The sequence below is a fragment of the Cetorhinus maximus genome, chromosome 9 (genome assembly GCF_964194155.1).
Source record: "Cetorhinus maximus chromosome 9, sCetMax3.hap1.1, whole genome shotgun sequence".
In the NCBI taxonomy this organism is placed as follows: Eukaryota; Metazoa; Chordata; class Chondrichthyes; order Lamniformes; family Cetorhinidae; genus Cetorhinus; species Cetorhinus maximus.
In genome coordinates, this window is record NC_135887.1 from 112,213,587 (window position 1) to 112,241,149 (window position 27,563).

Genomic DNA, 27,563 nt, shown 5'->3' on the forward strand with positions numbered 1-27,563 from the left:
CTTCTACAAGCATTGGATGATAACATCTTGGAACTCTCTTCTGCAAATGGCAATTAGTTCTAGATCGATTGTTAATTTTAAAACTTAGATGGATAACTTTATCAAAATTATCAAAGGATATGGGGCAAAGTAGGTATACAGGTTGCAGATCAGCCATCATCCCATTGAACAGCAGAACTGGTTCAAGGGGTTAAATGGCCTCCTTCTATTCCAATGTGCCTAAGTTCTGATCCCAAAGCACTTCACAGAAGCCTTAATTGTCAGAATTCGACAGACAGAAACGTTCGACACTGACTCACGTGCATACAAACATACAAATTAGGAGCACGAGTAGGCTACTTGGCCTCTCGAGTCTGGTCTGCCATTCAATAAGATCATGGCTGATCTGAATATAACCTCAACCCCACATTCCTGCCTATCCCAGATATCCTTTTACCACCTTGTTAATGAAGAATCTATCTAGCTCTGCCTTAAAAATATTCAAAGACTCTGCTTCCACTGCCTTTTGAGGAAGCGAGCTCCAAAGACCCTCAACCCTCTAGAGAGAAAAAAATTGCTCCTCGTTTCTGTCTTAAATGAGTGACCTCTTATTTTTAAACAGTGACCCCTAGCTCTTGATTCTCCCACAAGAAGAAACATCCTCTCCACATCCACCCTGTCAAGACCCCTCAGGATCTTAAAGATTTCAATTAAGTTACCTCTTACTCTTCTAAATTCCAGTGGATACAAGCCTAACCTGTCCAGCCTTTCCTCATAAGACAAACTGTGCATTCCTGGTATTAGTCTAGTAAACCTTCTCTGAACTGCTTCTAAGGCATTTACGTCTTTCTTTAAATAAGGAGACCAGTATGGTACACCATATTCCACATGTGGCCTCACCAATACTCTGTACAACTGAAGCATAACCTTCCTACTTTTGCAATCAATTCCCCTCACGATAAATGATAACATTCTATTGGCTTTCTAATCTCCTGCTGCACCTGCATACTAACCTTTTGTGATTCATGCACTAGGACACCAGATCCCTCTGAATCTCGGAGCTCTGCAATTACCATTCAAATAATAAGCTTTTTTATTGCCAAAATGAACAATTTCACATTTGCCCACATTATGCTCCATTTGTCAGATCTTTGCCCATTCACTTAACGTAACTATGTCACTTTGCAGCCTTGTTATGCTCTCTTCACAATTTACTTTCCTACCTATCTTTATGTCGTCAGCAAATTTAGCCACCATTCCTTCGGTTCCATCATCCAAGTCATTTATATAAATTGTAAAAAGTTGCGACCTCAGCACTGATCCCTGTGGCACACCACTCGTCACGTCCTGCCAACCAGAAAAAGACCCATTTATGCCAAACTCTCTGCTTCCTGTTAGCTAGTCAATCTTCTACCCATGCCAATATGTTACCCCTACACCATGAGCTTTTATTTTCTGCAATAACCTTTGCTGTGGCATTTTATCAAGTGTTTTCTAGAAATCTAAGTACAGTACATCCACAGGTTTCCCTTTATCCACAGCACATGTGACTCCTTCAAAGAACACAGTTATGTTCAACACACAGTCATGTAAGGAGATATTAAACAGGTGACCAAAAGCTTGGTCAAAGAGATAATGTTTAAGCAAGTCTTTTTGAAGGAGGAGAGCGAGGCAGGGAGGCTTACAAAGGGAATTCCAAAGTTTTGGGCCCAGGCAACTGAAGACATGGCCATTGAAAATGAAGGGAAGCAAATGGGGAGGCAAAAGGCATGAATTAGAAGGATGCAGAGATCTTGGAGGATTATGGGATTGGGAGAGGTTACAGCAAAGGTCACATCTCTTTACTTTGGAGCTTGGAGGAAGCAGATTCGAATAATAATATTCAAAAGAGAATTGGATAAATACTTGAAAGGAACACCCTTACAGGGCTATAGGGAAACAGCAGGGGAGTGGGTCTAATTGGATACCTGTACCAAGGAGTCAACATAGGCACACTGGGCTGATTCATTCTATGACTACATGATCAAAGCACATATTTTAATTTGTCTGAACATCCTGTACAGCAAATTTTACAGCAGGATGTTCTACAAGTTGGGAAACACAAACGATGGGGATTTATGCATGCACTTCCTCTTCCTCTTTACTTTCTACAGGGCTGTTTTAAATGTCTCACTGGATTCATGCTTTAAATTAAACTAAAAGCCACCGTTTGTGTCAGGCGGCTGGCATTCACTTAATGCGATCCTGTGCTGTACAGCTTACACTCTGAGCTCAGGGAGGGAGGCCTGTGATTTCAGCTGGAAATGATTTCTAAAGTGGCTTGGAATTCTAAATTAGGATTTATCTCTTATCCAGCTCCTACCTGTTTAAAACTGAGACCTTCCATTAAAGTATGACTAAACGCGGTTACCTAAATATTCTTTGTGTGTCGGTGTGTTTGCGTCCGTTAACATGCAGATGCAGAAGTCAATTAGAAAGGCAAATGTTGGCCTTTATTACAAAGGAGGTTGGAGTAAGAGTAAGGAAGTCTTGCTGCAATTATATGGAGCCTTGATGGGACCACACCTGGAATACTGTACAGTTTGGTTTCCTGACTTTAGAAAAGATGAAAACAGAAAATACTGGAAATACTCAGCAGGTCTGGCAGCTTCTGTGGAAAGAGCAACAAAGCTCTTGTTTCAGGCCAATGATGTTTCATCAGAACTGAGGAAGTAAGGAAGAATTTAAAGGCAATGCAGCGAAAATTCATCAGATTAGTTCTTGAGATGAGAGGGCTATTCAATGAGGAGAGGTTAACTAGAATGGGCCTGTACTCTCTGGAGTTTAGAAGAAAGAGAAATGACCTCATTGAGACATATAAAATTCTTAGAGGACTTTACACTGTAGATGCTGGGAGGCTGCTGGCCCTGGTTGGAGAGTTTAGAACTAGGGCCCACAGTCTCTGGCTAAAGGTTCAACCATTTAAGACTGCGATGTGAACTTCTTTAGTTATAGGGTTGTAAATCTTTGGAATTCTCTACCCCAAAGGCCTTGGATCCTCAGTTCATGTCGTGAGCATATTCATGATGGAGATGGCTAGATTTTTGGGCTCAGTGAATCGAGGGGTATGGGAATAGTGCCGGAAGATAGAGTTGAGGTAGAAGTTCAGGATTGAACTTAATGAATGGTGAAGCAAGCTCAAGGGGCTTTTAAACCCTACTTCTGCCCCTATTTCTTATGTTCGTATTCCTGACTGGCTCTCATTCTGTGTATTTGCTTATGTGTCTTTGTTTGTGTCTATGTCTATCAGTATGTCCTTTCTGATAATGCCTGTGCTTGTGTGTCGTGACTTTATACATGTCCATGTGTCCCTGTATGTCTTCCTGTCTGTGAAATAACAATTTTGGTCATGATTTTGATCCCCCAATCTTCAAATGAGGGCTGAGTTAATTATATACAATTCAGTTATTAAAGACTCGGAATATTTATTAAAAATGATTGGAAATTCATGTTGAGATTATAGAAGGTTGGGGAATTCTGTTTGGAGTTTTAAAGATTTTAGATTCTGTAAACTCTTCAGTGGAATCAATAGCGTCAGACTTACGCCAGCAATATGCTGCTTTTGCAAAGGAACTCAGTATCAGGCGAATCAACTATGGTAAAAGCAAAATATTGCAGATGCTGGAAATCTGAAAACAAAAACAAAAATTGCTGGAAAAACTCACCAGGTCTGACAGCATCTGTGGAGAGAAAGACAGTTAACATTTCAAGTCGGTATGACTCTTCTTCAGAATCAGCTATGGTGCTGTGCAGCCTATTTTCAGTCACTGTAAAATTGGCGAATACGGACACTGGTTTACGGTGGTTGAATAAGTCAAATCACATTTTGCTAACTTGGCATTTGTGCTTTTCCTTCCTGCCCTCCTGATGTTCATTCTTGTCTATTTTTCCCACGACAATGGCAATGCTTCTTCATTGGGAAAGGGGTACATTGCCTTAAAATTAGAACTGGGCCATTCAGGGGGAATGTCAGGAAACACTTGGTTATAAAAAGGGTAGTGGAAATCTGGAGCACACCAACCCCTCGGGGCCCTCCCCCCCAAAAAAAAACAAAAATAAGCTGCTGAGGTTTGGGGTCAATTGAAAGTTGCAAAACGAAGAGTTATAGATTGCTGTTAGGTAAGGGTATTAAGGGTAATGCAACCAAGGCAAGTTGATAGAATTGAGATACACATAAGGCATGATCCAGTTACATAGTGGAACAGGTTCAAGGGGCTGAATGTCTCCTGTTACCACTGGTTAGTGGCAGCTGGGAAAAACCGACTGTTCACTGCACATGATTCTCTGTCAGTTTTCTCGATTCAGCCCTTTTTCTATGAGAACTGAAAATTAGCGTCCATGATTGCAGTAGTGCACTGGCTCACTGGTAACTCTTTTTCCTCTAAATCAGAAGGTCGTGGGTTCAAGATCCGCATTAGAGACTTGAGCGCATAAAGCAGGCTGACACTCCCAGTGTATGATCTCTTAACTGGTTGTGAAAGATTCCATGACACTAAATTGGACACCAGTGCCCTGGCTGATATTTATCCAAAAACCAACATTGCTTTAAAAAAAATGCCTTTGCTGTTTGTTGGATCTTGCTATGTGCAAATTGGCTGCCGTATTTCCTACAACAGTGACCACTTTTCAAAAGTATTTCATTGGCTGTAAAGTGTTTTGGGACACCCTGTGGTTTGTGAAAGGCACTTAAGAAATTCAAGTCCCTTGTCTTCTTTCTCTTCCCTGTCAGCTTGTCTCATTTTTGACACTCCCTAGTTGTACCATAATGAAATCAACAGGAGGAAAGGCAGTAATGTAGAATTGGGTTTATTGAATTTAATGAACAGAAGAATTGGTTCCTGGGATGTAGACCTCCTGACTGGGCCTCGTTCACCACCATCCATCCCCAAAATGACACCACTGAAAAACACCAGTTTCACCTTGCATGTACAGCAGGAACTGTGTTGTACAACAAATTACGTGCGAATGTAACACCAATTAAAGGCACAGTGGGCTAAAAGACATTTGTCCCAGTGCAAAGTTTGTGAATAAAATTTGCTGAGCCACAATGTGAGATTCGTTCAACCAGTTCAGACAAGATTTAAAATTTGTGTAATGTGCTTTTTTTTAAAAAAAAAAAATTTTCTAAAACAGACAGGATTGCAACAGTTTTCCAAAAATGCTGCTTGAAGCAACTGATTCCTTTCGGCAATTAGGATGCAGTGGGGGGGTTTACCAGAGTGACTGCAGGGATGAGGGACTTTAGTTACTGGGAGAAATTAGAGAAATTGGGGTCGCTCTCATAACAGCTGAGACAGTTAAAGGAGATTTGATAAAGGTGTCCAAAATCCTGAAAGATTTTGAGAGAGCAAGGAGGGAGAAACCGTTTCCACTGGCAGCAGGGTTGGTAACCCGGGGACACAGGCTTGAGGTAATTGGCAAAAGCACCAGAAGTGAGGTGAGGAGAATTTTTTTCAATGCAGTAAGCTATGATGATCTGGAGTGCACTGCCTGAATGGGTGGTTGAAACGGATTCAATAGTAATTTTCGGAAGGCAATTATATAAATATTTGAAAAGGAGAAATTTGCAGGACTATGGGGAAAGAGATGGGGCATGGGATCAATTGGATAGCCCTTTCAAAGAGCTGGCACAGGCACAATGGGCCAAATGGCCTGTCCCTGTGCTGAGAGATTCTAGATGGGCAGCGTGTCTCTGAAATATTTTGTAACTTAACACACTGTATGGGGCAGGGGTGAGAGGGGAGGTGGGGAGGAGCGAAAGCTTGCCAAGTCCTGCTGAGTGTTCTTTAAAATCTTGTGAAAGGAATAAATTATTCAGCAGTAAGCATGCTTACAGCTGGTCATTTGTGCGCTTTGATCTGCCTATTAGGAGGCTGCGTTGAATGCCTTTATTCTGGTGTTGTGTGTACATAGTGTGTTATTGAAAATGCTGAGCCTCATCTGGTAGAGATTACAATGCGAGCATGCTGGGAAAAAGGGTTGTAATTGAACGTCCCCAGATGCTGTTTATTCGGTCCCTCTGTCACATGATCCTATGCTGTTAGCCTGGACTCGACAAGGGAAAGCAACCCATCCCCCACCCAAAATCATCAGCACACCTCAGAAAGCTCCCCGTGCAGGCTGTACAAACACCTGCCTGTGTGAATATTTTCTTAAAACCTTTGACAATGTATTATTAATGTTTAGAGGGGAAAACACCACTGTTGGTTTGGAGAAAAGAAATTACAATATCTGTCAGAAATCATATTTACACAGTAATGTATCTGTTCACACACTAACAGCCTTCTCACTAAGCAACATGTTAGCTTTATGCATTTAATCAAAGGTGCTAATGTGGTTGAATACAGCTGGGATTAGACAACTTGTAGTTTCCTGACTTTTTCAGGATAATTCACATTACGAATCTTTTTTTCCCTGTGAAAGGAAACGGGAAAAAACATGTGTTTAACTTGACTGTTCCAACATTCTGGCTGGCATTGTACCCTCCCCAAACTTGAGCTCATCCAAAAATTTGCTGCCCCTTGTCCTAACTCTGGTCAAGTGCCGTTAACCTGTCACCTTGTGCTCACTGACCTACCTCGGCACCTCAATTATAAAATTCTCATCCTTGTCCTCAAACCATTCCATGGTCTCACCCCTTCTTAACTCTTCCAGCCCTCCAACCATCTGAGTTTTTTTCCACTCATGAGATCTGGGTGTCACTGGTTATGACCATCCCCTAATGGTCCTTCAGAACGTGGTGGTGAACAGCCGCCTTGAACACAACTGAGTGGATTGCCAGAAAGCTTCAGGGGTCAGTTAAGAGTAGCCATTGGCTGTGGACCTGGAGTCACATATAGGTCAGAAAGGATAAGGACAGTAAATTCCCTTCCCTAAAGGACGTTAGTGGAGCAGATGGCTTTTTATAACAATCCAGTAATTCCACGGTCTCCATTACTGATACTAACTTTTTATTCCAGATCTTATTTAATTAATTGCATTCACATTCCCCCAGCTGCCATGTTGGGAATTGAACTCATGTCCCTGGATCATTAATCCAAGCCTCTAGATTACTAGTCCAATAACACGATCACTATGCTACCATACTCTGCAGTTCTCCATTACTGATGTCTTGTACTTCCTTTATTTTAATCTCTACACCACAGCTTCAACTGCCAATGCCCTAAGCTCTGAAATTCCCTCCCTAATCCTTTCTGTGACTCTACCTCTCTCTCTCTCTCTCTCTCTTTTAAAACACTCCTGAAAGCTTACAGCTTTGACAGGGGCGGAGTCCAGCAGTGTCACTGAATTGGAAATAGCTGGTCTTGCTGATGGCATGAATATGCGATTGGAAGCTCATCTCGGGGTCAAGTATGACATCAACATTCTGGCTTAGCCTCTAGATAGTTGGCAGGGAGAGGGATGGAATCGGTAGCTAGGGAATGGAGCCTGTAGTGGGAACCAATTGTTTTGGTCTGCCCAATATTTAATTGGAGGAAGTTTCTGCTCATCCAGTACTACAGGTCAGATAAGCAGTCTAAAAGTTTAGAGACAGTGAATGAGTCAAGAGAGCTGTTGGTTTGAGAGAGCTGGGTGTTGCCAGAGAACATGGGAAAACTGATGCTGTGATTTTGGAAGATTTTGCCAAGGGGCAGCATGTAGAGGAGAATTAGGAGGAGGGCAAAGATAGATCCTTGGGGGAAACTAGAGGTAACAGTGTGGCAACAGGGAAGGAAAGCATTGCAGGTGATTCTCTGGCTTCAATTGGATAGATAAGAATGAAGCCAGGCAAGTGCAGTCCCACCCAGCTGGATAACAGCGGAGAGGCATTGGAAGAGGATGGTGTGGCCAACTGTGACAGAGGTTGCAGGACAGTTCAAGAAGGGCGAGAAAGGATAATTTACCTTTGTCACAGTCACATAGGATATTAAATGTGACTTTAAGAGCTGTACCAGCACTGTAGCGGAGTGGAAACTTATCTGCAGACAGGATGTCTTAATTTTAATACCATATTGCTTGGCAGTATTCGAGGAACTAGCAGCTAATTTAGCACTACTTTAACCAATTACGAAGCACAGGTGTAATAGAAGAACTTTATGCCCAAATAAAATGAATCTGAGATGGCACCTTGAAGGTGGTAGCATGCTGACCCTGTAATGCCATAAGTGCAGTGGAGCTGTAAGGTTGTCGGCAGAAGCTGTCAAATCTATGCTCAGAGTGAAAATTAATTTCATAAATGTCACCATTTTATTTTAGTACCAACTTTGTCATTGATCTTCAGGAATGGCCAATGTTTGTCTCTCAACCAAACATTGCTAATAGAGACATTATCTGCTCATTGTCACTATTGCTGTTTATGGAAGTTTTCTGTGCACAACATAAGAAATAAGGGCAGGAGTAGGCCATTTGGCATCTCGAGCCTGCTCCATCATTGAGTAAGATCATGGTCGATCTGATTGTGGTCTCAACTCCACTTTCTGCCTGCCCCCTCATAACCCTTGATTCCCTTGTAGATCAAAATTCTGTCCAACTTTATATCCAATGACCCAGCCTCCACTGCTCACTGGGGAAGAGAATTTCAAAAATTAACTACCCTCAGAGAGACAAAATCTTTCTCACCTCCGCCTTAAATGGGGGACCCCTTATTCTGGAACTGTGCTCTCTGGTTCTAGATTTCCCCATGAGGGGAAACATCCTTTCAGCATCTACCCTGTCAAGCCCCCTCAGAATCTAATATGCTTCAATAAGATCACCTCTTATTCTTCTAAACTCCAATGAGTATAGGCCAAATCTGCTTAACCTTTCCTCATAAGACAACCCCTTCATCCCAGGAATCAGCCTAATGAGCCTTCTCTGAACTGCTTCCAATGCAAGTGTATCTCTACTTAAATAAGGAGACCAATGCTGCTGCGTTGCTCTACAGTACAACAGTGACTGCACTTTAAAAAGTATCTCATTGATTGTAAAGCACTTTGAAACACCCTGACTTGGTGAAAGGCACTATGAAAATGAAAGTCTTCTTTTGTGCAGTTGTCTCTATGGGAAGAATTGTACCAGGACCATGTAGGTGGGGTGGGGAGGTGGCAAGCCAAATTAGGATGAAGGGTAGTGACAGACAGGAAAACCAACATGTTCCTGCCTCCCCCTGCTTTTCCTGAAGTCGGTTTCAGTGCACCAGCAGTCACCTGCCCACCAGCTTCAGGAAGCCCCAATAGAGGTGGATATTAACTGCAATTTTCCCAGTGTTGCATGGACCCAACGTTGTGTTAACACACAGCAATTCAGAGGCGGCGGCTACATGGCAGGCGATCAGAGTGGCTGACCTTTAAGGGCAAAAACTGATGTGGCTCAGGCCTTCCCTGACAGAGGCTTGCCATTGCATGAGTAGCTGCTGGAGACTGATGTCTCCGATAGTACTGACGAGGCTGGGGGAACTGATGGAGTGATAGCCACTCCCATCAGCTTTATTGTGCCTCCATTGCACCCCTCCTGCTGAACTCCCCTCAGGAGCACTCTCACTGCAGAGAGTGACCAGAGAATCAGATCCATAGTCACTGTCGTTAAAGAGAGAAATGCAGCAGCCAACTTGTGCACAGCAAGCAGCATTGTGACAAAAAAAAAATCTGTTTTAGTGACATTGACTGAGGGATAAATATTGGCCAGGACACCAGGGAGAACTTCGCTGCTCTTCTTCAGTCAGTACCTTGGGATCTTTATCTTCCATCTGAGAAAGGGCAGACAGGGTCTCGGTTTAACATCTCATCTGAAAGGTAGCACTTCTGACAGTGCAGCACTCTTGCACAGAAGTGTTAGCTTGGATTATATGTTCAAATATATAAATGGAACTTGACCTATAACCTGAGTTGAGTGTAATGTTTCTATGCAAGTATTCAATGCGTAGGGCAGAATTTTGGGATGGTGGGTTTTCTGCCCCTCCACTGAGAAAGGTGACAGAGAATACACCCTCACTCCTAACGGCTGCTTCGCGTCCATTTAATGCAGTGTGAAGCATTAATTGGTTGGAGGTAGACATTCTTCCCCCATTTGGGGAGGAAGTCCTGCCTCAGAGGGTTGTCAGTCAGTTTGATTGACTGGCAGTTCTCTAATCTCAGAAACGCCGCCGGGAGCAGTAGCTGCTTCTGGGACTATACTCAGTTCCACAGAACAAAGTGCCGGGACCCCAGGATGCAGGTAGGGCACGGGGTGGGGGGGTGGTTCTTGGCAGGTCTAGGAGAGGAGGCCCCAGGGAGTGCAGGGTGGTGATAGGGTGAGGGGACACCTGGGGCGGGGGCTCAGTCGGAAAGGGGGCCCGTGAGGGAGGTGGCCCACCCCACCCCCTTCTTGCCCGAGGCCTGAGCAGGCTAACCTGTCAGGTTATCCCTGTCCCTGACCTCCTTCCGCTCCTAAAAATTGCAGCCAGGTGGGAAGTGACCCTTAGTTGGCCACTTAAGGGCTCCAATTGGGGTGAGGGCAGCCAGGCCATCCTAGGCCTTGTGTCTCTCCCCCGACCTCCCTGTAAAATGATTTCCAGGTCAATGCTGGGTGGGTAGGAGCAGGAAGAACATCTGCAGAATTTAATGGGGTCCTCCCCTCTGTCTGCAAATCCACCAGTGGGGGACTGTAAAATTCTGCCCATAGTTTCATGGGCTGTTTTCATTCACTGCAATATTTGTCTTAAATTGACTCTTAATAGCCTCGGGGCAAATTGTGTTGGACACTTCCAGGCAACCAGGGATGGACAGTAAAGGCAGTGGTACCCTATACAAATATATACACACACAAAATTAGTTCATGCCTCCCTTACTTCTTTCTGTCTGGAAGAGTAATTGAAATATAAAACACACAGAGTTGTTGGTGACTAATATTTGGATGAATGTGCAAGTCAGCACAAGCAAATCATCTCCATATCCCTTCAAGCTTTGAACTCCTAACCACTCTTAACAGCTGTTTGTGGATAATTAATGTCCTTTGACACTTGGGTGTTTTTTCCCAAATCTGATAATTGAGATTCTGCAGATGATCCTGTGAATGGGACTAATCGAAGGTCCCCACAAATTAATTGAATTCCCTTTGCTAGTGCATGAAGTGTGTGGGTATAATCATGTCTGGATAAGGGGACTTCTTTCACAGAGTTGCTTTTCTTGGGGACAGTTGAGTTGCCAGCCAGGACTCAGAGGGTAGCACTTTCACATCTGGGTCACAAGGTGGTTGGCTTTAATTCAACCCTGGGAATTTGAGCACAGAATCTAGGTTGACACTCCCAGTGCAGTGCTGAGAGTGTGCTGCACAGTCAGAGGGTACTGTCTTTTATTTAAGAGGTTAAACCAAGGCCCAGTCTGCCACCTTGGGTGGGTGTAAAAGATCCCATGTCTTCAAAGAAGAGCAGGGAAGTTCTCCCAGATATCCTGGCCAATATTTATTCCTCGATTGATACCTGAAACCTAAATATCTGATCATTTAACTCATTGCTGTTTGTGGGAAGTTGCTGTCTGCAACTTAGCTGCTGTGTTTCTTACATTCCTACGGTCACTTCAGAGGTTGGCTGCAAAGCACTGAGATGTCCTGAGGTTGAGAAAGGTGCTATAGAGATGCAAGTTATTTCTTTCTGGAAACACAAAGGCATATTTTGCTCTTGAATTTAAAATCTTTAGTCTTGAAGGAGCAGCATTCTTTAATTGACATTGGCAGTAAAGTCAATGATATTGTGGTTCTGTCACCAACCATCTTCCAATTAAAAATGTATAATTAAAACTCAAAGCAAATCTGCAATTTAAGTGTGGCAAGGCTGCCACAAAAGCATTCCTGTTTCTCTCTGCATACTTCAGCAGGCAAGGTCTGGTGAAGACGAGGCTAACCATGGTCGATCTGCAATATTAAAGCACCTCAAAAGGATACGGGGATAACAGCACCTAGGATAAATAAGGGTGGAGGTTTTCCTGAAGTTATACAAAGCCCTGGTTAGACCGCAAATGGAGTATGGTGTGCAGTTCCCACCACCAGACATTAGAAAGTTTATATTAGCCTTGGAAAGAGTACAGTGCATACCCACTGGAATGCTACCAGGGTTCCAAGGGTTAGATTATGAAGAAAGGTGACATAAACTCTGTTGAAGAGTCATACGGATTCGAAACGTTAACTCTGTCTTCCTCTCCACAGATGCTGTCAGACCTGCTGAGCTTTTCCAGCAATTTTTGTTTTTGGGATTTAGGAATCCCACGGCATTATCCAAAGAAGAGCAGGAGAGTTCTCTCTGATGTCCTGGCTAATATTTATCCCTCGACAAAGGTCATTCACTCAGATTAACTGATAGTCGTTTTATGATTGCTGTTTGTGGGAATTTGCTGCTGTCACTACACTTTTTAAAAAGTACTTGATTCGCTGATGATATGAAAGGTGCTGTAGAAATATAAGCTCTTTCTTTCTATTTGACTTTAATTCGGGGATACCACTTTAATGTTGAACGAGTCAGGTTTTTGAGTTTTGAACACATTGATTCAGCATTTGACAGCATTACCATGACAAAAGGAAGCAAATATATTTCAAAATTTAGGTCTTACTGTAAAACAGTTGAATAGGATATATGTGCAGTGACATTCGGTATGACTTTCCGGCCATCTGTAAGCAACACCATATGAAAGCATGGCATCAGGTCAGGATCGTTTAGTCACCTGTAAACGGATCAGATTTCCTTTGTGACAGCGTCAGTGCAGCATTTGCAACGCTTAAAAGCCTAAAGTAATTTCAGAGGCAAGCACATTTGAGAATTTGTCAGCTCAGTAATTGTACAGTGGCGCCTGCTTGTTACAGCAACAAGTTGCATTTATAATAGCGCCTTTCATATCGTAAAATGTGCCACGGCACCTCACTGGAGAGATCATCAAACGAAAACTTGACGCCAAGCCACATAGGACGATATTAGGACCGATGACCAAAAATTTGGTCAAAGGGATATGTTTTAAGGAGCATTTTAAAGGAGAGGAGCGGGACAGAAAGGTGGAGAGATTTAAGGAATAGATTTAGGACCCTGGCTGAAGGATTGGCCATCAGTGGAGGAGTGATTCTAAAATTGGGGAGCTACAAGAGGCCAGAATTGGAGGATTGCAATTATCTCAGAGGGCTGTAGGGCTGGAGGAGGTTACAGAAACGGAAGGGTTGAGACCATGGGGGGGACTTGAAAACTAGGATGAGAATTTTAAATTTGTGACATTGTTGGACCAGGAGCCCATGTGGGCCAGCGAGCAACGGTGGTGATGGGTAAGCGGACCTTGGTATGAATAAGGGCAGCAGAGTTTAGGATGAGTTCTGGTTTTCGGAGGGTGGAAGATAGGAGACCAATGGGGATAGCATTGGAATAGTCAAGTTTAGAGGTAACCGAGGTACGGATGAGGATTCCAGCAGTACATGAGGTGAAGCGGGAGCAAAGTTGGGTAATGTTACAGAGTTGGAAATAAGTGCTCTTAGTGATGATGTGGATATGTGGTTAGAAGCTCATTTCGGGGTCAGATATGACACCCAAGGTTAGTACAATGTGTGCAGTTTAAATAAAAACAGAAAATAGGTGGAAGATACTCAGCAGCTCAGGCAGCATCTGCAGAGTGAAAAAGTGTGTTAACCTTTCAAGTTGATGTTCTTTCATCAGAACTGCAAGAACTTAACTGGTTAAATAGTTAGTCCAGATTCAGGGAAGTGATCAGGTGGAAGTGAAAGAACAAAAGAGAATGGTAATGGGACAATTAGGAAACAATGCTGGATCCAGAGGAAGTTCCTTCACTACTGCTGCATCAAAATCCTGGAACTCCTTCCCTAACAGCACTGGCTTCAGCTGTCCAAGAAGGCAGCTCACCACCACCACCTCAAGGGCAATTGGGGATGGGCAATAAACGCTGACCTTGTCAATGACACTCGCATCCATTGGAGGAATTAAAGTGAAAATCTTGTTTTACACAAGAAAACGTATTTAAACTAATGGTTTAATATTGTTCCCTTGTTTGTGGGTTCATAATCAGATTACATAGCAGTAATCCAGACAGCCATTGTAATGAGAAACAAGCATGCTCTCCCAGTCCCATAGCAGAAATCACACTCCAGTAATATTTAATAAATACCCGTGGCATTGTTTACAGTTAGTGGGCTCTCTGACTGTTTAACTCTGGCAGAAAAGTTATACCATGTAACACACGGTCTACTATTCTGCTGCTGAGGTGGATCTACACCTAGGCTAGTCTGTCCCTTTAAGATCCCAATATAATCGTACTACATCAGCAAGATACTGGGGTTTAAAGGGTTTAAATTATGAGGAGCAGTTATATAAATTTGACTTGTATTGAAGAGTGATCTGATCGAGGTTAAAATGTTAGAGCGATTTGATAGGGTAGATGCAGAGAAACTATTTCCTCTGATTGGTGAACCCAGGACAAGGAGCCTTAAAATCAGAGCTAGACCATTTACGGGTCACATAGGAAACACTTCTTCATACAAAGGATAGTGGAAATCTGGAACTCTTACCCAAAAATTGCTGTGGCTACCGGGGGTTAATTGGAGCTTTCATCACTGAAATTGATGGATTTTTGTTGGGTACAGGTATCACAGGGTGTGGAGTCAAGGCAGCTGAATAGTTACGATACAGATCAGCCATGATCTAAATAAATGGCAGAGGAGGCTGAAGGAACTGAATGGCCGACCACTGTTCCCAATGCTCCTACACCATATCATCTAACAGTACTGAAGTATCCCTCTATTCCTTTCTCCCTTGTATATTTGCCTAGCTTCCCTTTAACTGTAACTGCTTTTTACCTCATCCACTCTCTAGGATAGTGAGTTCCAAATTCTCAACAATCTCTGGATAAAGTAGTTTCCTTCTCCTGAATTCCCGGTTGGATTTTTTTTTTTTGTGACTATCTTATATTTATGGCCCCTAGTCCTTGTTTCCCCCACAGTGGAAACATCTCTAAATTGCTCTTAAACAAATCTGAAGTCAGTAGAAAGTTTAATCTCTGTTTAGGGACCCGTGCATGCTGGAAGATGCTTACAAATTTTCCAGCTCTGGGTCATTTTAAAAACTTCTGCCTGAAATGATTGGACTTGAGCCACACATGACAAATATTGAGAACTAGGAAAGGCTGGCAAACAGTCCTGAATGCAGGTCAGTGACATGGAGGGGAATGGGTACAGGCTAGTTTATAAATTAAACTGCAGGTATAGCTCCCTGAGAACCCAGCACTCCTCCAGTGTTGGCCCTTGTATATTTGCCTTCAGCTGCCTGGGCTTTAAAATCAGGAATTCCCCCTCTAAACCTCTCTACATCTCTCTGTTCCTTTTAAGATGCTCCTTAAGCCTGCCTCGTTGACCAAGATATTGGATCCTTTTCCCTAATATCTCCCTGTGCGGTGTTAAATATTTTCCAATAACCCTCCTGTGAAGTGCCTTAGGATATTTGTATTCCTCTCCCGTTCTAGTTGATGCAGACATTCACTTCAGCTTCCCCTCCATACCCCCTCCCGCCCCTTGGCCCCGCCTAAATCAGTTGACATCGACACCATTTGTGCCTGAACTATTGCTCTTCACATTGTTGCAACATGTTTCCCTCATCCCCTGCACCAGCCACCTCACGCTGACGGTGGTTTTCTCTCACTCTTCACTGCTCCCTGCGTCCCCTTCCCTTCCCTTCCCATTTCACACTGACTTCCCCTGAACCTCACCCCTTGCAGCTCAGGATGACCCCATTCTCAAATGCCCACCCAGGCCTTCGCTTCTGGCTGATGATGATGAGATTCGCACTCTTGGCCCGTTGCGACTTCTTGGTTCTTTCTTCACCCGGGGAAGCAGACATCAGGTACTGAGAGTGATTCACAGCTCTCCTCCCCTCTCCCACAAAACAATAGTTGAGTTTTGAGAGCAAGTGGGCTTGTGTCAACTTAAAGTATGGATGTTGAAAGAGAATTCCAATCCGCTGAAGCACATTGCCCTAATTTGGTGCCTGCTTTTCACTTAAACACAGAACTGTGCTAGGTTGCTACGCTGACATTAGGTTGATACATTATTTTGTTAGGAGGTTAGTTCCTAACCCATGTACTCAATTATATGAATGCTGAACCTTTCTTTTAAATGTAGGCTATGTAAAAGTGCATCCAACCCCAGTTGCAGAGCCTTTAACTTTAACTGGAATTCAAATCATTGCTTCATTGGAGAAGAAAATTAAATGAGTGAACAAAAAGTAATAGGTTTTTGGCAAAATCTTTGCATCCTGTTTAACTTTAAAAAAAACATTCTGGATAATTTACAAGATTTCACACATGACTTAGTTTGTTACTAAATGAATGACATCATCTGAATCAGAGTAGAAGCATTAGTTAGTTAATTCACGGGCAAGAACTAACTTTTATTAAATTTATGGGTGTTGGTCAGTGGATTCTCACCTTTGAATCAGAAGGTCACAGGTTCATAGCCCTGGTCCAGAGCCTTGAGTACATAATCCAAGCTGACACTCCCAGAGCAGTACTGAGGGGGTGCTGCACTGTTGGAGATGCTGTCTTTCACACGTGATTGCAAACCGAAGCCCCCTCTGCCCTCTCAGGTGAACTTAAAAGATCCTGCAGCTATTTCAAAGAGCAGGAAGAGTTCTGGCTGGTGTCTTGGCCAATATTTATCCATCAAGCAGCTGTGAGGCTGTGGGATATTGCTGTGCATAAATTGGTTGCCACATTCCTCTGCTTTACAACAGTGACTACACTTCAAATGTACTTTATTTGCTGTGAAGTGATAAAGAACATCCTTGGGTTGTGGGATTACAATTTAGTTCCTTCCTTTATTTCATTCCATGCTTCTCTCCCTCGCCAAGTCAGTCAGAAATGCCTCAAAAACATATTACGTTGAAAGGTTGGAAACCCAAACATTTTGCACACAGCAAGGTCTCATAGACATTAATGAGACAAACAACCTGAATGATCCGCCTGAGGTGGTGTTGCTTCAGGGAGAAAAGTTCCCTGTGCCATAGACACTCATACTCCAGTAAGAGGCAGAAGGGATTTCATCCAAAAGACGACGGGCTGAATTTTATGCACCACCCCCCTCCCCCACCAAAACCAGGAAGTGGGAGGGCCAGTAAAATTGCAGGGAGCCATGTTGGATCAGTTTCCTGACTATGTACTGCCATCGGGGAATTTTACTGATGGGACAGGACCAAAATTGTCCACCCCAAGGAGGCGGGCAGCCAATTTGCATATGTAAAAGCCCTATTTTACTGTACTGTCGGCAAATTTACCCCCCGCCACGTGAGGAGTCTGCCAGTCAAGTGGAGGTGGCCCAGCTGCAACCCAAGGCGGGGGTGGGCGGAGAAGGTTTTTAAAGCAAAGAGGAGGCTGCAGGTGGAGAAGCAGCCCCTGTGGTCCCAGTGGTTTCCCCGGAGGGGTTTCCCCTCCAATTCTTCGCCCCTCAAAAGTTTTTTAATTTTTCCCTCCAGCCTGCTTTGGCAATGGCCACTGCCCCTGGTGGTGCTGCTGAGCTGCTGGCCCTCTGATTGGATTGGCAGCCACTTAATTGGCCGCGACCATAAAGTTCAGGGGGTAGTCCTGCTGGTAGCCACCCGTGCGTGCTGGCGATACGTTTCCTTCTGACGTCAAGCTGTCCGTGCGATTGGTAAAATTCTCCCTTAGTGTGGTGCTGCAAGTGTCAGCCTGGGTTATGTGAGACTTTTGATCACAGACTAATAACTCGGAAGCGTAAATTCTACAAACTGAGCCCACAGCTCAGGCGCTTGAAGGTATTTTTCTCTAAATTCAGCCAAAGTTGTTATGTAGGAATAATACTCCAGGAATTTTGCTTTAAAGTTGTCCAGCTGGTACATGTGTTTCACGAATACAATTAATATGCTTCCTTCTGTAACGCAGCAAGTAAATGATTTACAGTACTAGGGAGGGTGGGGGTAGGAGTGAAAAGGGGGTGGGGGGTGCAGGGATGCTCAGGTGGGGAAACTGATCAGTTGCAATTTCAACTAAATTTTTGGGCTTTGCAGAAGTAGTTACACTTTACCATGGAATAGGTTGTTTGAAATGCCTGTGTTAGAACATTTAAAGGTTGTGTAGGTGTCTCCCTGTTATTGTCTATAAACTCGATGGTAATAAAGTAGAACACCACATTGGGAGCACCACCGCACTCTGCATTAGCGTAGCGACCAGCAGAGTCCACTCCAACCCCCTTGCATTTGCAGTCTCAACCATGATATTGTTGCCAAACAGTGGAAGCGTGTCCCCATTGCCAAACCGCCATCCCCACTCCCTCCACCACAAAACCCCTTTGCAAAGAGGAGCAATCAAAAGGGCGAATCACCTTGTTTATGCTTATGCACCTCCCAAGCAGCCCACAGGAGGGCAGTGTCAGGGGAGGCTGGAAGTCAGTCCCAAGTCTGCCCTCAACTGGGGAAAATACAGAATGGTAGGAGAGAAGAAACTGAACTTGAACTTAATTGTTAGCCTACAGGACAGCCTGCCATTACTCGTAAACATCTGATTCAGGGATACTTGCATTGGTTTGCAGTTCGAAAAGTGTTAATTTTAAAATTCTCAACTTTGTTTTCAAATCGCTCCATAGCCTTGCCCATCCTTACCTTGTTACCTCCCCCAGCCCCACAACTCCAAGGTATTGGCATCTCTCCAATTCTGCATATCGCCAATTTTAATTGCTCCACCGGTGGTGGCCCTTCCTTCAGCTGCCTGCCCTGTAAGCTCTGGAAATATCTCCCCACAACTTTGTGTCTCTCTACCTCTCGTTCCTTAAGACACCCCTTAAAACCTACTTCTTTGGCCACATTTTTTGCTCATCTGACTTAATAATGTGGCTCGGTGTCAGGTTCTGTTGAGAATTGCTTCTGTGAGATGTCTTGGAATGTTTTACTATATTAAAGCTGTTATATAAATGCAAGTTGAGTTATTTTACACGGGTCAATGGATATGTTTACTGTGACCTAGATTCGGTGAACTGTGTCTCACCGATCCAGGCTCAAACTATGGCATAACACTATCCTGAACCTGAAATCCAAGCTCCTTCTCGACAGATTCTTAAATTCCATTCTTTGATTAAGCTTTAGTTGCAGCCTTGAAATTTCCCTCCCCGTGCTACATTCAGTAGCAACAACAGAGAGAGAGGAGGAAACATTTTTAATGCAACGAGTTGTTACAATCTGAAACACACGGCCTGAAAGTGTAATGTAAGCAGGTTTAATAGTAACTTTGCAAAGTGAGCAGGGTTTAGATTTCAGGAAGGAAAGAAAATTTTGCAGGGCTACAGGGGAAAAAAATAGACCAATTGAAAAGCTCTTTCGAAGAGCTGACGCAGGCACGATGGGCCAAATGACCACCTTGTGTCCTTTATTATTTTGTGATATTGCAAAGTGGTTGAAATGGATTTCGGAACAAAGCTTGAGAATAAGTTCACATCGAGACTCCGGATTTACAGCAGCCCTAATCCCCAACCACTTTGGAACATTGAGGTCAAGAAAAATGGAACATAAGTCCAATATTATTGGTTTTGCTGCAGTCCCAATGCTGACATTGTTGGAAGTCCTATCTTGAGTAATTTATTGTGTAAATATGCATCAGTCTCTGCTTCATGGCGAAATATATCAACTTACAACTGATCAATGCAAATTGTCTTATGTAAAATTATTTGAAATGTGTGTTTTCTTCACCCATTCTCCCCCCACCACACACAAATCTTTGCTTGTATTTTTCCCTCTGATCAATAAACTTTAAACCAATTACCTGTGTTCAGCAAATATACCTTTACATAGATACATTTAGTGGGAGCTAAACAAGCACGAGGGAGAAAGGAATAGAAGGTTATATTGATGGGGTGGACGAAGTAGAGATGGGAGGAGGCGCATGTGAAGCATAAACACTGGCATGGACCAGTTGGACTAAACTACCTGTTTCTGTGATGTAAAATTCTGTGTAATGCTCAGCTAATGACTACACCAATAAAACTAACACAACTTTTTACAATTGTGGAATGAAATTTTTTTTTTTGGCAAAGATTTGTCATTCTAATTGAGTATGCTTGTCTTTTGCAGGTCGTAATGAATTGATAGCCAGGTACATCAAGTTAAGGACAGGGAAGACACGAACTAGGAAGCAGGTAAAATAGATTGTTGGGCTTGTGTGCATGTTGGAGACTGTTGGGGTAGGTGTCACTCGAGTTGGCTGAGTTGGCTCCGTTGAGCTGCTGTATGCCCTTGGCTTGCTCTGTTTAATTTTGTACTTTGCTGTCATCACTGCAGTTACATTCACAAATTCATTCATTTCCATTATCCTTGGACATTTTGTCAATTATTCATTGAGGAATTAGCAGCTTTGATTTTTTTTTCGAATGAACATAGAAGCAGCTAAAATGTGTGTATGATTTTTGAATATAGCGGTACATATTTCCCAAGTACGAATATAGATGTCATGGTTTGGAAAGATCATGTCTAGGAGGTGCAAATGAATTGGTGAGGGAAAGGAGAATGGATACAGTCAATAGAGAGAAACTATTTCTGCTGGTTGGGAAGTCTAGGACCAGGGGGCATGATCTAAAAATTAGAGTCAGGGCTTTCAGAAATGAAATTAGGAAATGCTTCTATACGCAAATGGTAGTAGAAGTTTGGAACTCTCCTCCGCAAACAGCAGCTGATGCTGGGCCAATTGATCGATTTTTATTAACCGAAGGAATTAAGGGATATAGGGTGCAAAGGCATGTGTACGGAGTTAGATCACAGATCAGCCATGAACAGGCTCAAGGGGCTAAACACACTCCTCTTTCTGTGCTTGGATGAAGGACTACAATTTTCATGCTGGGTTATCATTTTCAAGATTTTTTTTGGGTGGAGTCACAAAGATGTAACCTCTAATAACCAAATTCACCGTTCCAAAATCAGGAGCATCTCCATACAAGTGAAGAATGATGCTGATTTTAACCTGACTGTTCTGGAGGTTTTTGGGAATTGTAGAGAATGCATGGAGCCATGTGTTGATAGATGGGCTCATGGGATGGTCAGCTGAAACCAGCTGTGCCTGTCTGTGTCTGTCTGTCTGTCTTTCTCCTTCCCCCACCATCCCCCAACCCCATTTAAGAAGAATCTTTGGAATATTTGGCAGGGTGAAATGACAAGCTTGCTAACTGAATAAAATGTTCAGTAGTCCTGGCATCATAAAAAAGAATGTTTAATTTTCTTTATCCCAGGAAAACTCCCCTAAGTGAAGGACCAAGATTAAACTCAAAGGATGTCTCAGTTTTAACGCTACTAGATCAGTTCCTGTAACTGGCCATTTCACAAGATACATAGTGTAGGACTATTCAGCCCCTCTTAACCACCCTAGAATGCCTTGTTTAATTACCCCTTAAATGATTCCAAGATTGTCATCTTCTATCCAGAAGTCTATGGCATGCACTGAAATACAGATTTTTACTTATAATTTGAAATTAACATTTCAAGACTGGGATCAATAGATGTTTGTTAAGTGAGACATATGGAGTTAAGCTGGGTAAATGGAGTTGAGGTACAGATGAGCATTGATCTGCCACATTGAGTGGCAGAACATGCTCGAGGGACTAAATAGCTTCCTCCTGTAATCCAGTATTGAAATTGTGTATTGCTGCCATCTCTTTTGGAAGGTTTAGTACAGAGAAACTGATTTAAAAATGAGTTGAGGATGAATACACATTTTAGAATCATTAAATTACATAGCCGCTTGTCTTAAAAATCGGATCATTGGAAAATCATGTCTAAGGAGTCCATTCGTAAGTTGTGACATTGTGAATATGGCAACCACACTAAATGCAATTAATACTTAATCACTTGGAATATTTCCCTATTGATCAATCCCCAGTCACAATTCTGTCCTTTATTGGTAAGTCAATCCCATTATGTTAAACCCATCTGAATCTTCATCAATGACATTGGCCACTGGTAAATTTGAACTAACCTGCTTTTGGTAGAATGCTTGAATGCAAATATGTTATCTTCCAGGCCCCTGCACTTCGCACTGAGTCAATTTTACATGAACAATGACGGTACAGGTAAAGAGCCTCTGGTCTATCCAGAGTGCCCCACGCAATCATGATACCTCATGTATCATGATATATACACACCGCACCCCACCCCACCCCAAAAATGTTTACCCATTTTGTGAACTGGGACTTCAGAAGGATGTAAACAGGCTTGGGCGGACACAAGACAGATAACATTTAATGCAGAGAAGTGTGAAGTGATGCAGTTTGGCAGGAAGAATGAGGAAAAGCAATATAAAATAAATGTTACAATTAACAGTATGTTGGAGCAGAGGGACCTAGGGGTTTATGTGAACAAAAAGTGGCAGAACTTGTTGAGAAAGCAATTTATAAAGAATATGGGATCCTAGGCTTTATAATTGAGGCAGAGAGTTCAGAAGCAAGGAAGTTATGATAAACCTTTATAAAACACTGGTTTGACCTCAACTGGAGTGCAGTATTGCATCCAATTCTGGGAACCAGAATTGGAGAGGATATAGAAAATATTTTAAGCGAATGGTTCCAGGGATGAGAGACTTCAGTTACGAGCATAGATTGGAGAAGCTGGGGCTGTTCAAAGTTATATGGGTGTGGACAGAGTAGATAGGAAGAGGCTGTTCCCACTGGAGAAAGATCTAGAACCAGAGGGCACTGATTTAGGATGATTGGGTAATTATCTCAAGAGAAAACATTTGAGGCTTTGAGAAAAAGGCAGGAGAATGGAATTTGCTGATTTGCTCTTGCAGAGACTGGCACCAACACGAAGGGCTGAATGGCCTAATCTATGATTCTATAATTCATCAACTCTTAAACCTCAATCAGATCACCCCTAGATCTACACTTTTCTGAAGTGTCGAGCCCCAACTCTTGAAGCCTACCTTGAAGACTAAGATGCTTTTACACTGGGAATTACTCTAGTGTGACACTTCCCTGCACCCTTTGCAGAGCCTCAACATCACCCAGGATTGCTGCAGATCTTTCTTCAGTTTCCATTTAAGACTGGGTACATAGATTAGAGTTATATACTTCTATCAATTGCATCAATTAATTGATTGGGAACTGCTTCATTTTAGTTCTTTACCAGCAGCTTAAGGCGGGTCTTGGTTTCAGAATTTGCATGCCTTTTTATTACTTATTTGCACAATTTGGAGCTTTATTAAACCTGATAGTATGCCTCCTATTTTTCTCATTGAAACCTGGTCTGCGGACAGCTGTGATTTTTTTTTTTTATCCCCTGCATGATTTTCTGTATTACTTGCTCTGAAAGCTTATATTCCAATTCGATTAATTGATGGCAATAGCGTCGGAGGCAGTGAGGTGAATCCAGTCCTCTAATTTTAACCTGTCATTTTGCGATTTTCAAAAAGAAACGTATACACACGCAGGAGCTGCAGGTCTTTTCTGCAAGAAGGTTTCTGAAGTGATGACACTTGGTGCTGCACTGGTGTATAGTTGCCTGCTGGGAATGCAATTACTTCTAAAGTGCTAAGCTCATTAAGAAGGATCAAATAATGTTTTCCACACAAAAAAAAGCCAACGACCACAGACAGAAGACATGTTTCACCTTTAATTTCCCTTTTGTTTTTTTTTTGTTTTATGGGTTGCACTATGTAGGTGTCTAGTCACATACAGGTGTTAGCAAGGAAGAAAGTTCGGGAAATTCAAGCTGCCATTAAGGTACGTCTGGCTCGCCTAGTTGCAAGGGGCTTTTGTTTCCATGGTTACAGGCTCTTTTTTTTTTCTCTTTGTTTTCCTCCCTTCCCCTACCCTTTAGGTGTCTAGTCACATTCAGGTTCTTGCCAGAAGGAAATCTCGTGAGATTCATTCCAAGCTAAAGGTATGCGCTTGTCTGCTTTGGGCTCGCAGTTGCTATGCTTCCGACTTTTTTTTCCCTTTTCCACAGAGAGTGCTCTTATTGTCTGCTGAGACTTCCTCTGACTGAACCTTTCCTTTTGCATGCCTCTGTTTGCCTAGCTGTTTTAATTTAACACTCTGGGCGCCTTGCACATTTAAAAGTAGATCAAAACAACTAGACCTTTCTTTGGTTGTTTTTGATGGGCGGTGGGGTTGTGGGGAGGAATCTAATGTTGAACTGATTCAACTTCCAGCTCCCAAAATTAAAATCTGCTTGAACTGCATGTGTGGCTCTTGTGTCAAGTGTATGAATTTATAAAAAGCTTTTGACAATGCAATTATTAGCACTGAATGTTGTATGAATTTTTGTAAGACAGACACACACACACACACACAGTAAATAAACACTTCAATTTCACAATATTATGAGGTTGAGATAAAGTACAGTCAAATGGGAGTTTCATTTTCTAATATAGTCATAAGGCAGGATTTGAAGCATGAAACACACTTAGTGGTACCTTTAAGGCCACAGAAAAGAATACCAGCAATGGTGCAAGTAGTTTGCCTCTGTGTAAATGGACCCAATACCCAAAGGGTTAAAGAGGAGCGAAATAAAAACAAGCAGCATTTAAAAAAAAAAAATTTCCTACCAGATATGCTTAAATTACACGATGCAGATAACAAGCTGGCCTGGCTCTGTTGGGCTTGTTAAATATGGGAGGCATCTGGTTTTTTGAATGTAGCGAGAGGAACATGCTGGCAAGAGTGATTGGCAGCTGGTGACTGACTCAGAATCAGCTCTGTCTTAACCACCCAGCTTACAGGGAACCAGTGGGAAGCCAAGGCTTTCCATGCAGACTGCTCCTTAAAACAAAATGCACATGCGCTAAGACCTGACATATTTATTCAGATTCTCTCATGCAAAGATCCCGATTCTTTAGGAAAGAGATTTAATTTTCGGAGCGCTGGGTTATTCGCCTCTTGCATTACACCATCTAGTGGTAGGACAAAACCCAAATGTTTTTCCTCTTCTCCAGCACAAACCCCCCCACCTCCGCCCCAACAATCTCTGCGTTGCCAGACATGCTTGGCAAGTGACGAGAACAGCCTTACGCACTCAGTAATCCAGGCACAGAGCCCTCTCATTCTTTTTTTGCTCCATCAACTGATGGTCACTTAATCCTCCATACCCGCTCCCAGCAGCGTGCACACAACCCACCATCTCAGCCTTCCAATTCCTCCAAGAGATGCATTAGTGAATTTCAGTGTTCTCTTCGGTCAGTTGTAGCCCAGGTGAAACACTTGGATTTTTGCACTGATATTTGATGAGATGTCTTGACAAGTGAATAAGCCAACGTTTTTTGCGAGGAGCTTTGTGTTCCCAATGAGCTGCAAGACGAGGAGGGGTGGTTATTGATTATCTTTCCTTTCCTACTAGAAAGTAAAGAGAAGGGGAGCCCATTAGAACTGTAAACATGGGCGGCACTGGCAAATTAACTCTTTGGAGGGGATTGACTCCACTTTTTATCTCCATGCTAAATGAGGCGGGATGTGGCGTGGGAGAGATAATAAGGGCTCGTATGCAGGGGAAGAGAAATTATTTTGTTAAGGTGCTCTTGAAAGCTTCCTTCTGAGACTGTGCCTGGTCTTGTCAGCCCTGGATGCAAACCTGCCAAAGCACACCAGAAATTCACAGTTCTTGTCAAATTTACACCAAATTCTCTGCCCCAGAGGGCTGTGGATGCTCAACCATCAAGTATATTCAAAGCAGAGGTTGAGAGGTCAGTAGATTTTTGGGCCCTAAGGGAATTTAGCAATATGGGGATAGTGTGGGATGGTGGAGAGTTGTGGTAGAAGATTAGCCATGTTCTTGTTGAATGGCAGAGCACAATCGTGGTAGCAAATGGGCTACTGCAGCTTCTATATCTTATGTTCTTGTGTGACTGTACGTTAAGTATAGTGCCAACAGAATTAATTTACTGTCGGCCTGAGTCAAAATCACTCCCACTGTGTTATCAGAGCATTAAGGACATAAGCCTAAGTGTTTCCTTTTTTTAAAAAAAAACCTTTAATTGAAAAATAATATTGATTATATAGAGTCACAAAACACGAAAACTGGTGACGGGTTAAAAGGTGAAATTTCTTTTGTTGCTGATGGTAGTCAGATCCTATTTTCTGCTGTGAGAGTGCATACGAAAGTATTGTTTGGCTAGTCTTGCATGACTGACTATGCGAACTGTGCAAAGGTTAAAATTGGAACTTTTACAAATTGACCACCAATGCATATGTATTTGGTGCTCAAATGATTGCAGTAACTCATCATTGGAACAATTTTACTAAGAATAGGACCTAGCAATAGGTACTTAAGTAATAAATACAAGAAAGAACCTTTTTTAAAAAACACAATAAAACCAATTATTTTGGGTTAAAAGAAATTTATACCAGAAACATTAATTATAAGTTAACCAGATGTTAACTAGCACAAGCAAGCTTTCTGATGGCTCTGTACTTTTCTTCCTGTGCACAGTCCAGTTGCCAAGATGTCTTACACTTTCACTATTTATTCTTCTTACTGGTTTCAATGACAAAGCATTGAAGATGTTTGCGGTAGCAGTCCAAGTGGGATTTGTACTGAACCCTTGGAAGGCAACTTCCGCAAGTGGGCCCACTCTCCCCACCATTCAATTAACGGAGTTCTATTTAAACTCCTTCCCATTGTAACCTGGCTGGAATCTGGAGGGGTGGAGGGTAGGCGGTTTGTTCCCCTTTCCCGATGATGCACCTTAAATTCCGCCCCCCCCCCAGCCCCAGTGCATTTTCAGTGTTTAGTATTTTTTGCCACATAAGCCAGGCTGAAAATTAAGACTACTGCGCTCCTAAATTGTTCAATTATCAACCGGAAAGCAAGTTTAGAGGAAAGAGCGCACACTGCGGCTGTCAACAAGACCCGAGGCTCAAGCCTGCTTGCATCCCGTGTTCGGCTAAAGGTGGCAACGTATTTTGATACTTCATCCAGTTATTACGCACGCACAAGACAGTGCCAGAAACTTTCCACTAGCGTTATTAAAAGAAGGGTGTTTTAATAATTTATACACAAAAAGAAAACGCAACTGCTTTTGAGTGTGAGGTCAACAGCATTTCGCTACACAATAAGGAGGATTAATTGATGCTCATTATGCGGTATGTTGGGGTAGCTATGTATGCACGCTCTTTCATGGGTATTGGCTGTTGCCTGGCTGACACAGCTAGCTTTTTTGTACTAACCGCTTTCTGTCTAATGAAAAGCAAATTAGAAAGCAGGCCTAGAGGGAGAGAAAGAAAAATAGAAATGCTGTACACCACTCTGTTTTGTTTACTTTTGCTCTGATAGAAAATTACTCATAGTACAATGAGCAACAGCACAGAACAGGAGTTATTCAGTATTTTTGCGAGTCTTTACAGCACATCTGTATGTGTGAAGCTTTCAGTATTTTAATGGGAAAAGGGAAAATGCAAAATTTATCTCATTTAAGATAAAAGTTTTAACTATCCAGTTCATTTTTGAAAGTAAATTCAATTATTTTGAGATTTTTAAAATTTCTGCTGGTATCGATCTTAACTGCCCTGGATTTTTATTATTTCACAAGTATATTTCAATTCATTATTAGCCAAAAGAAAATGTATGAATGGCACTTGTATAAAAATTGAAATTTAAG

At 42.6% G+C, this 27,563-nt stretch overlaps 1 protein-coding gene across 4 annotated transcripts in view; it reads left to right on the plus strand.

Annotated features, from left to right (window-relative positions):
- Positions 1 to 27,563, plus strand: part of tead1a (TEA domain family member 1a) — a 243,881-nt gene that overhangs the window by 167,048 nt on the left and 49,270 nt on the right. For 2 of the 4 annotated variants that reach the window (XM_078549375.1, XM_078549377.1), the window contains exons 4-5: positions 20,060 to 20,124; positions 23,629 to 23,691. In XM_078549375.1, coding sequence (XP_078405501.1) covers positions 20,060 to 20,124; positions 23,629 to 23,691 — 128 coding nt within the window. Of the gene's footprint in view, positions 1 to 20,059; positions 20,125 to 23,628; positions 23,692 to 23,788; positions 23,852 to 27,563 lie in introns of all 4 variants that reach the window. The other 2 variants (XM_078549374.1, XM_078549376.1) reach the window with 2 other exon arrangements.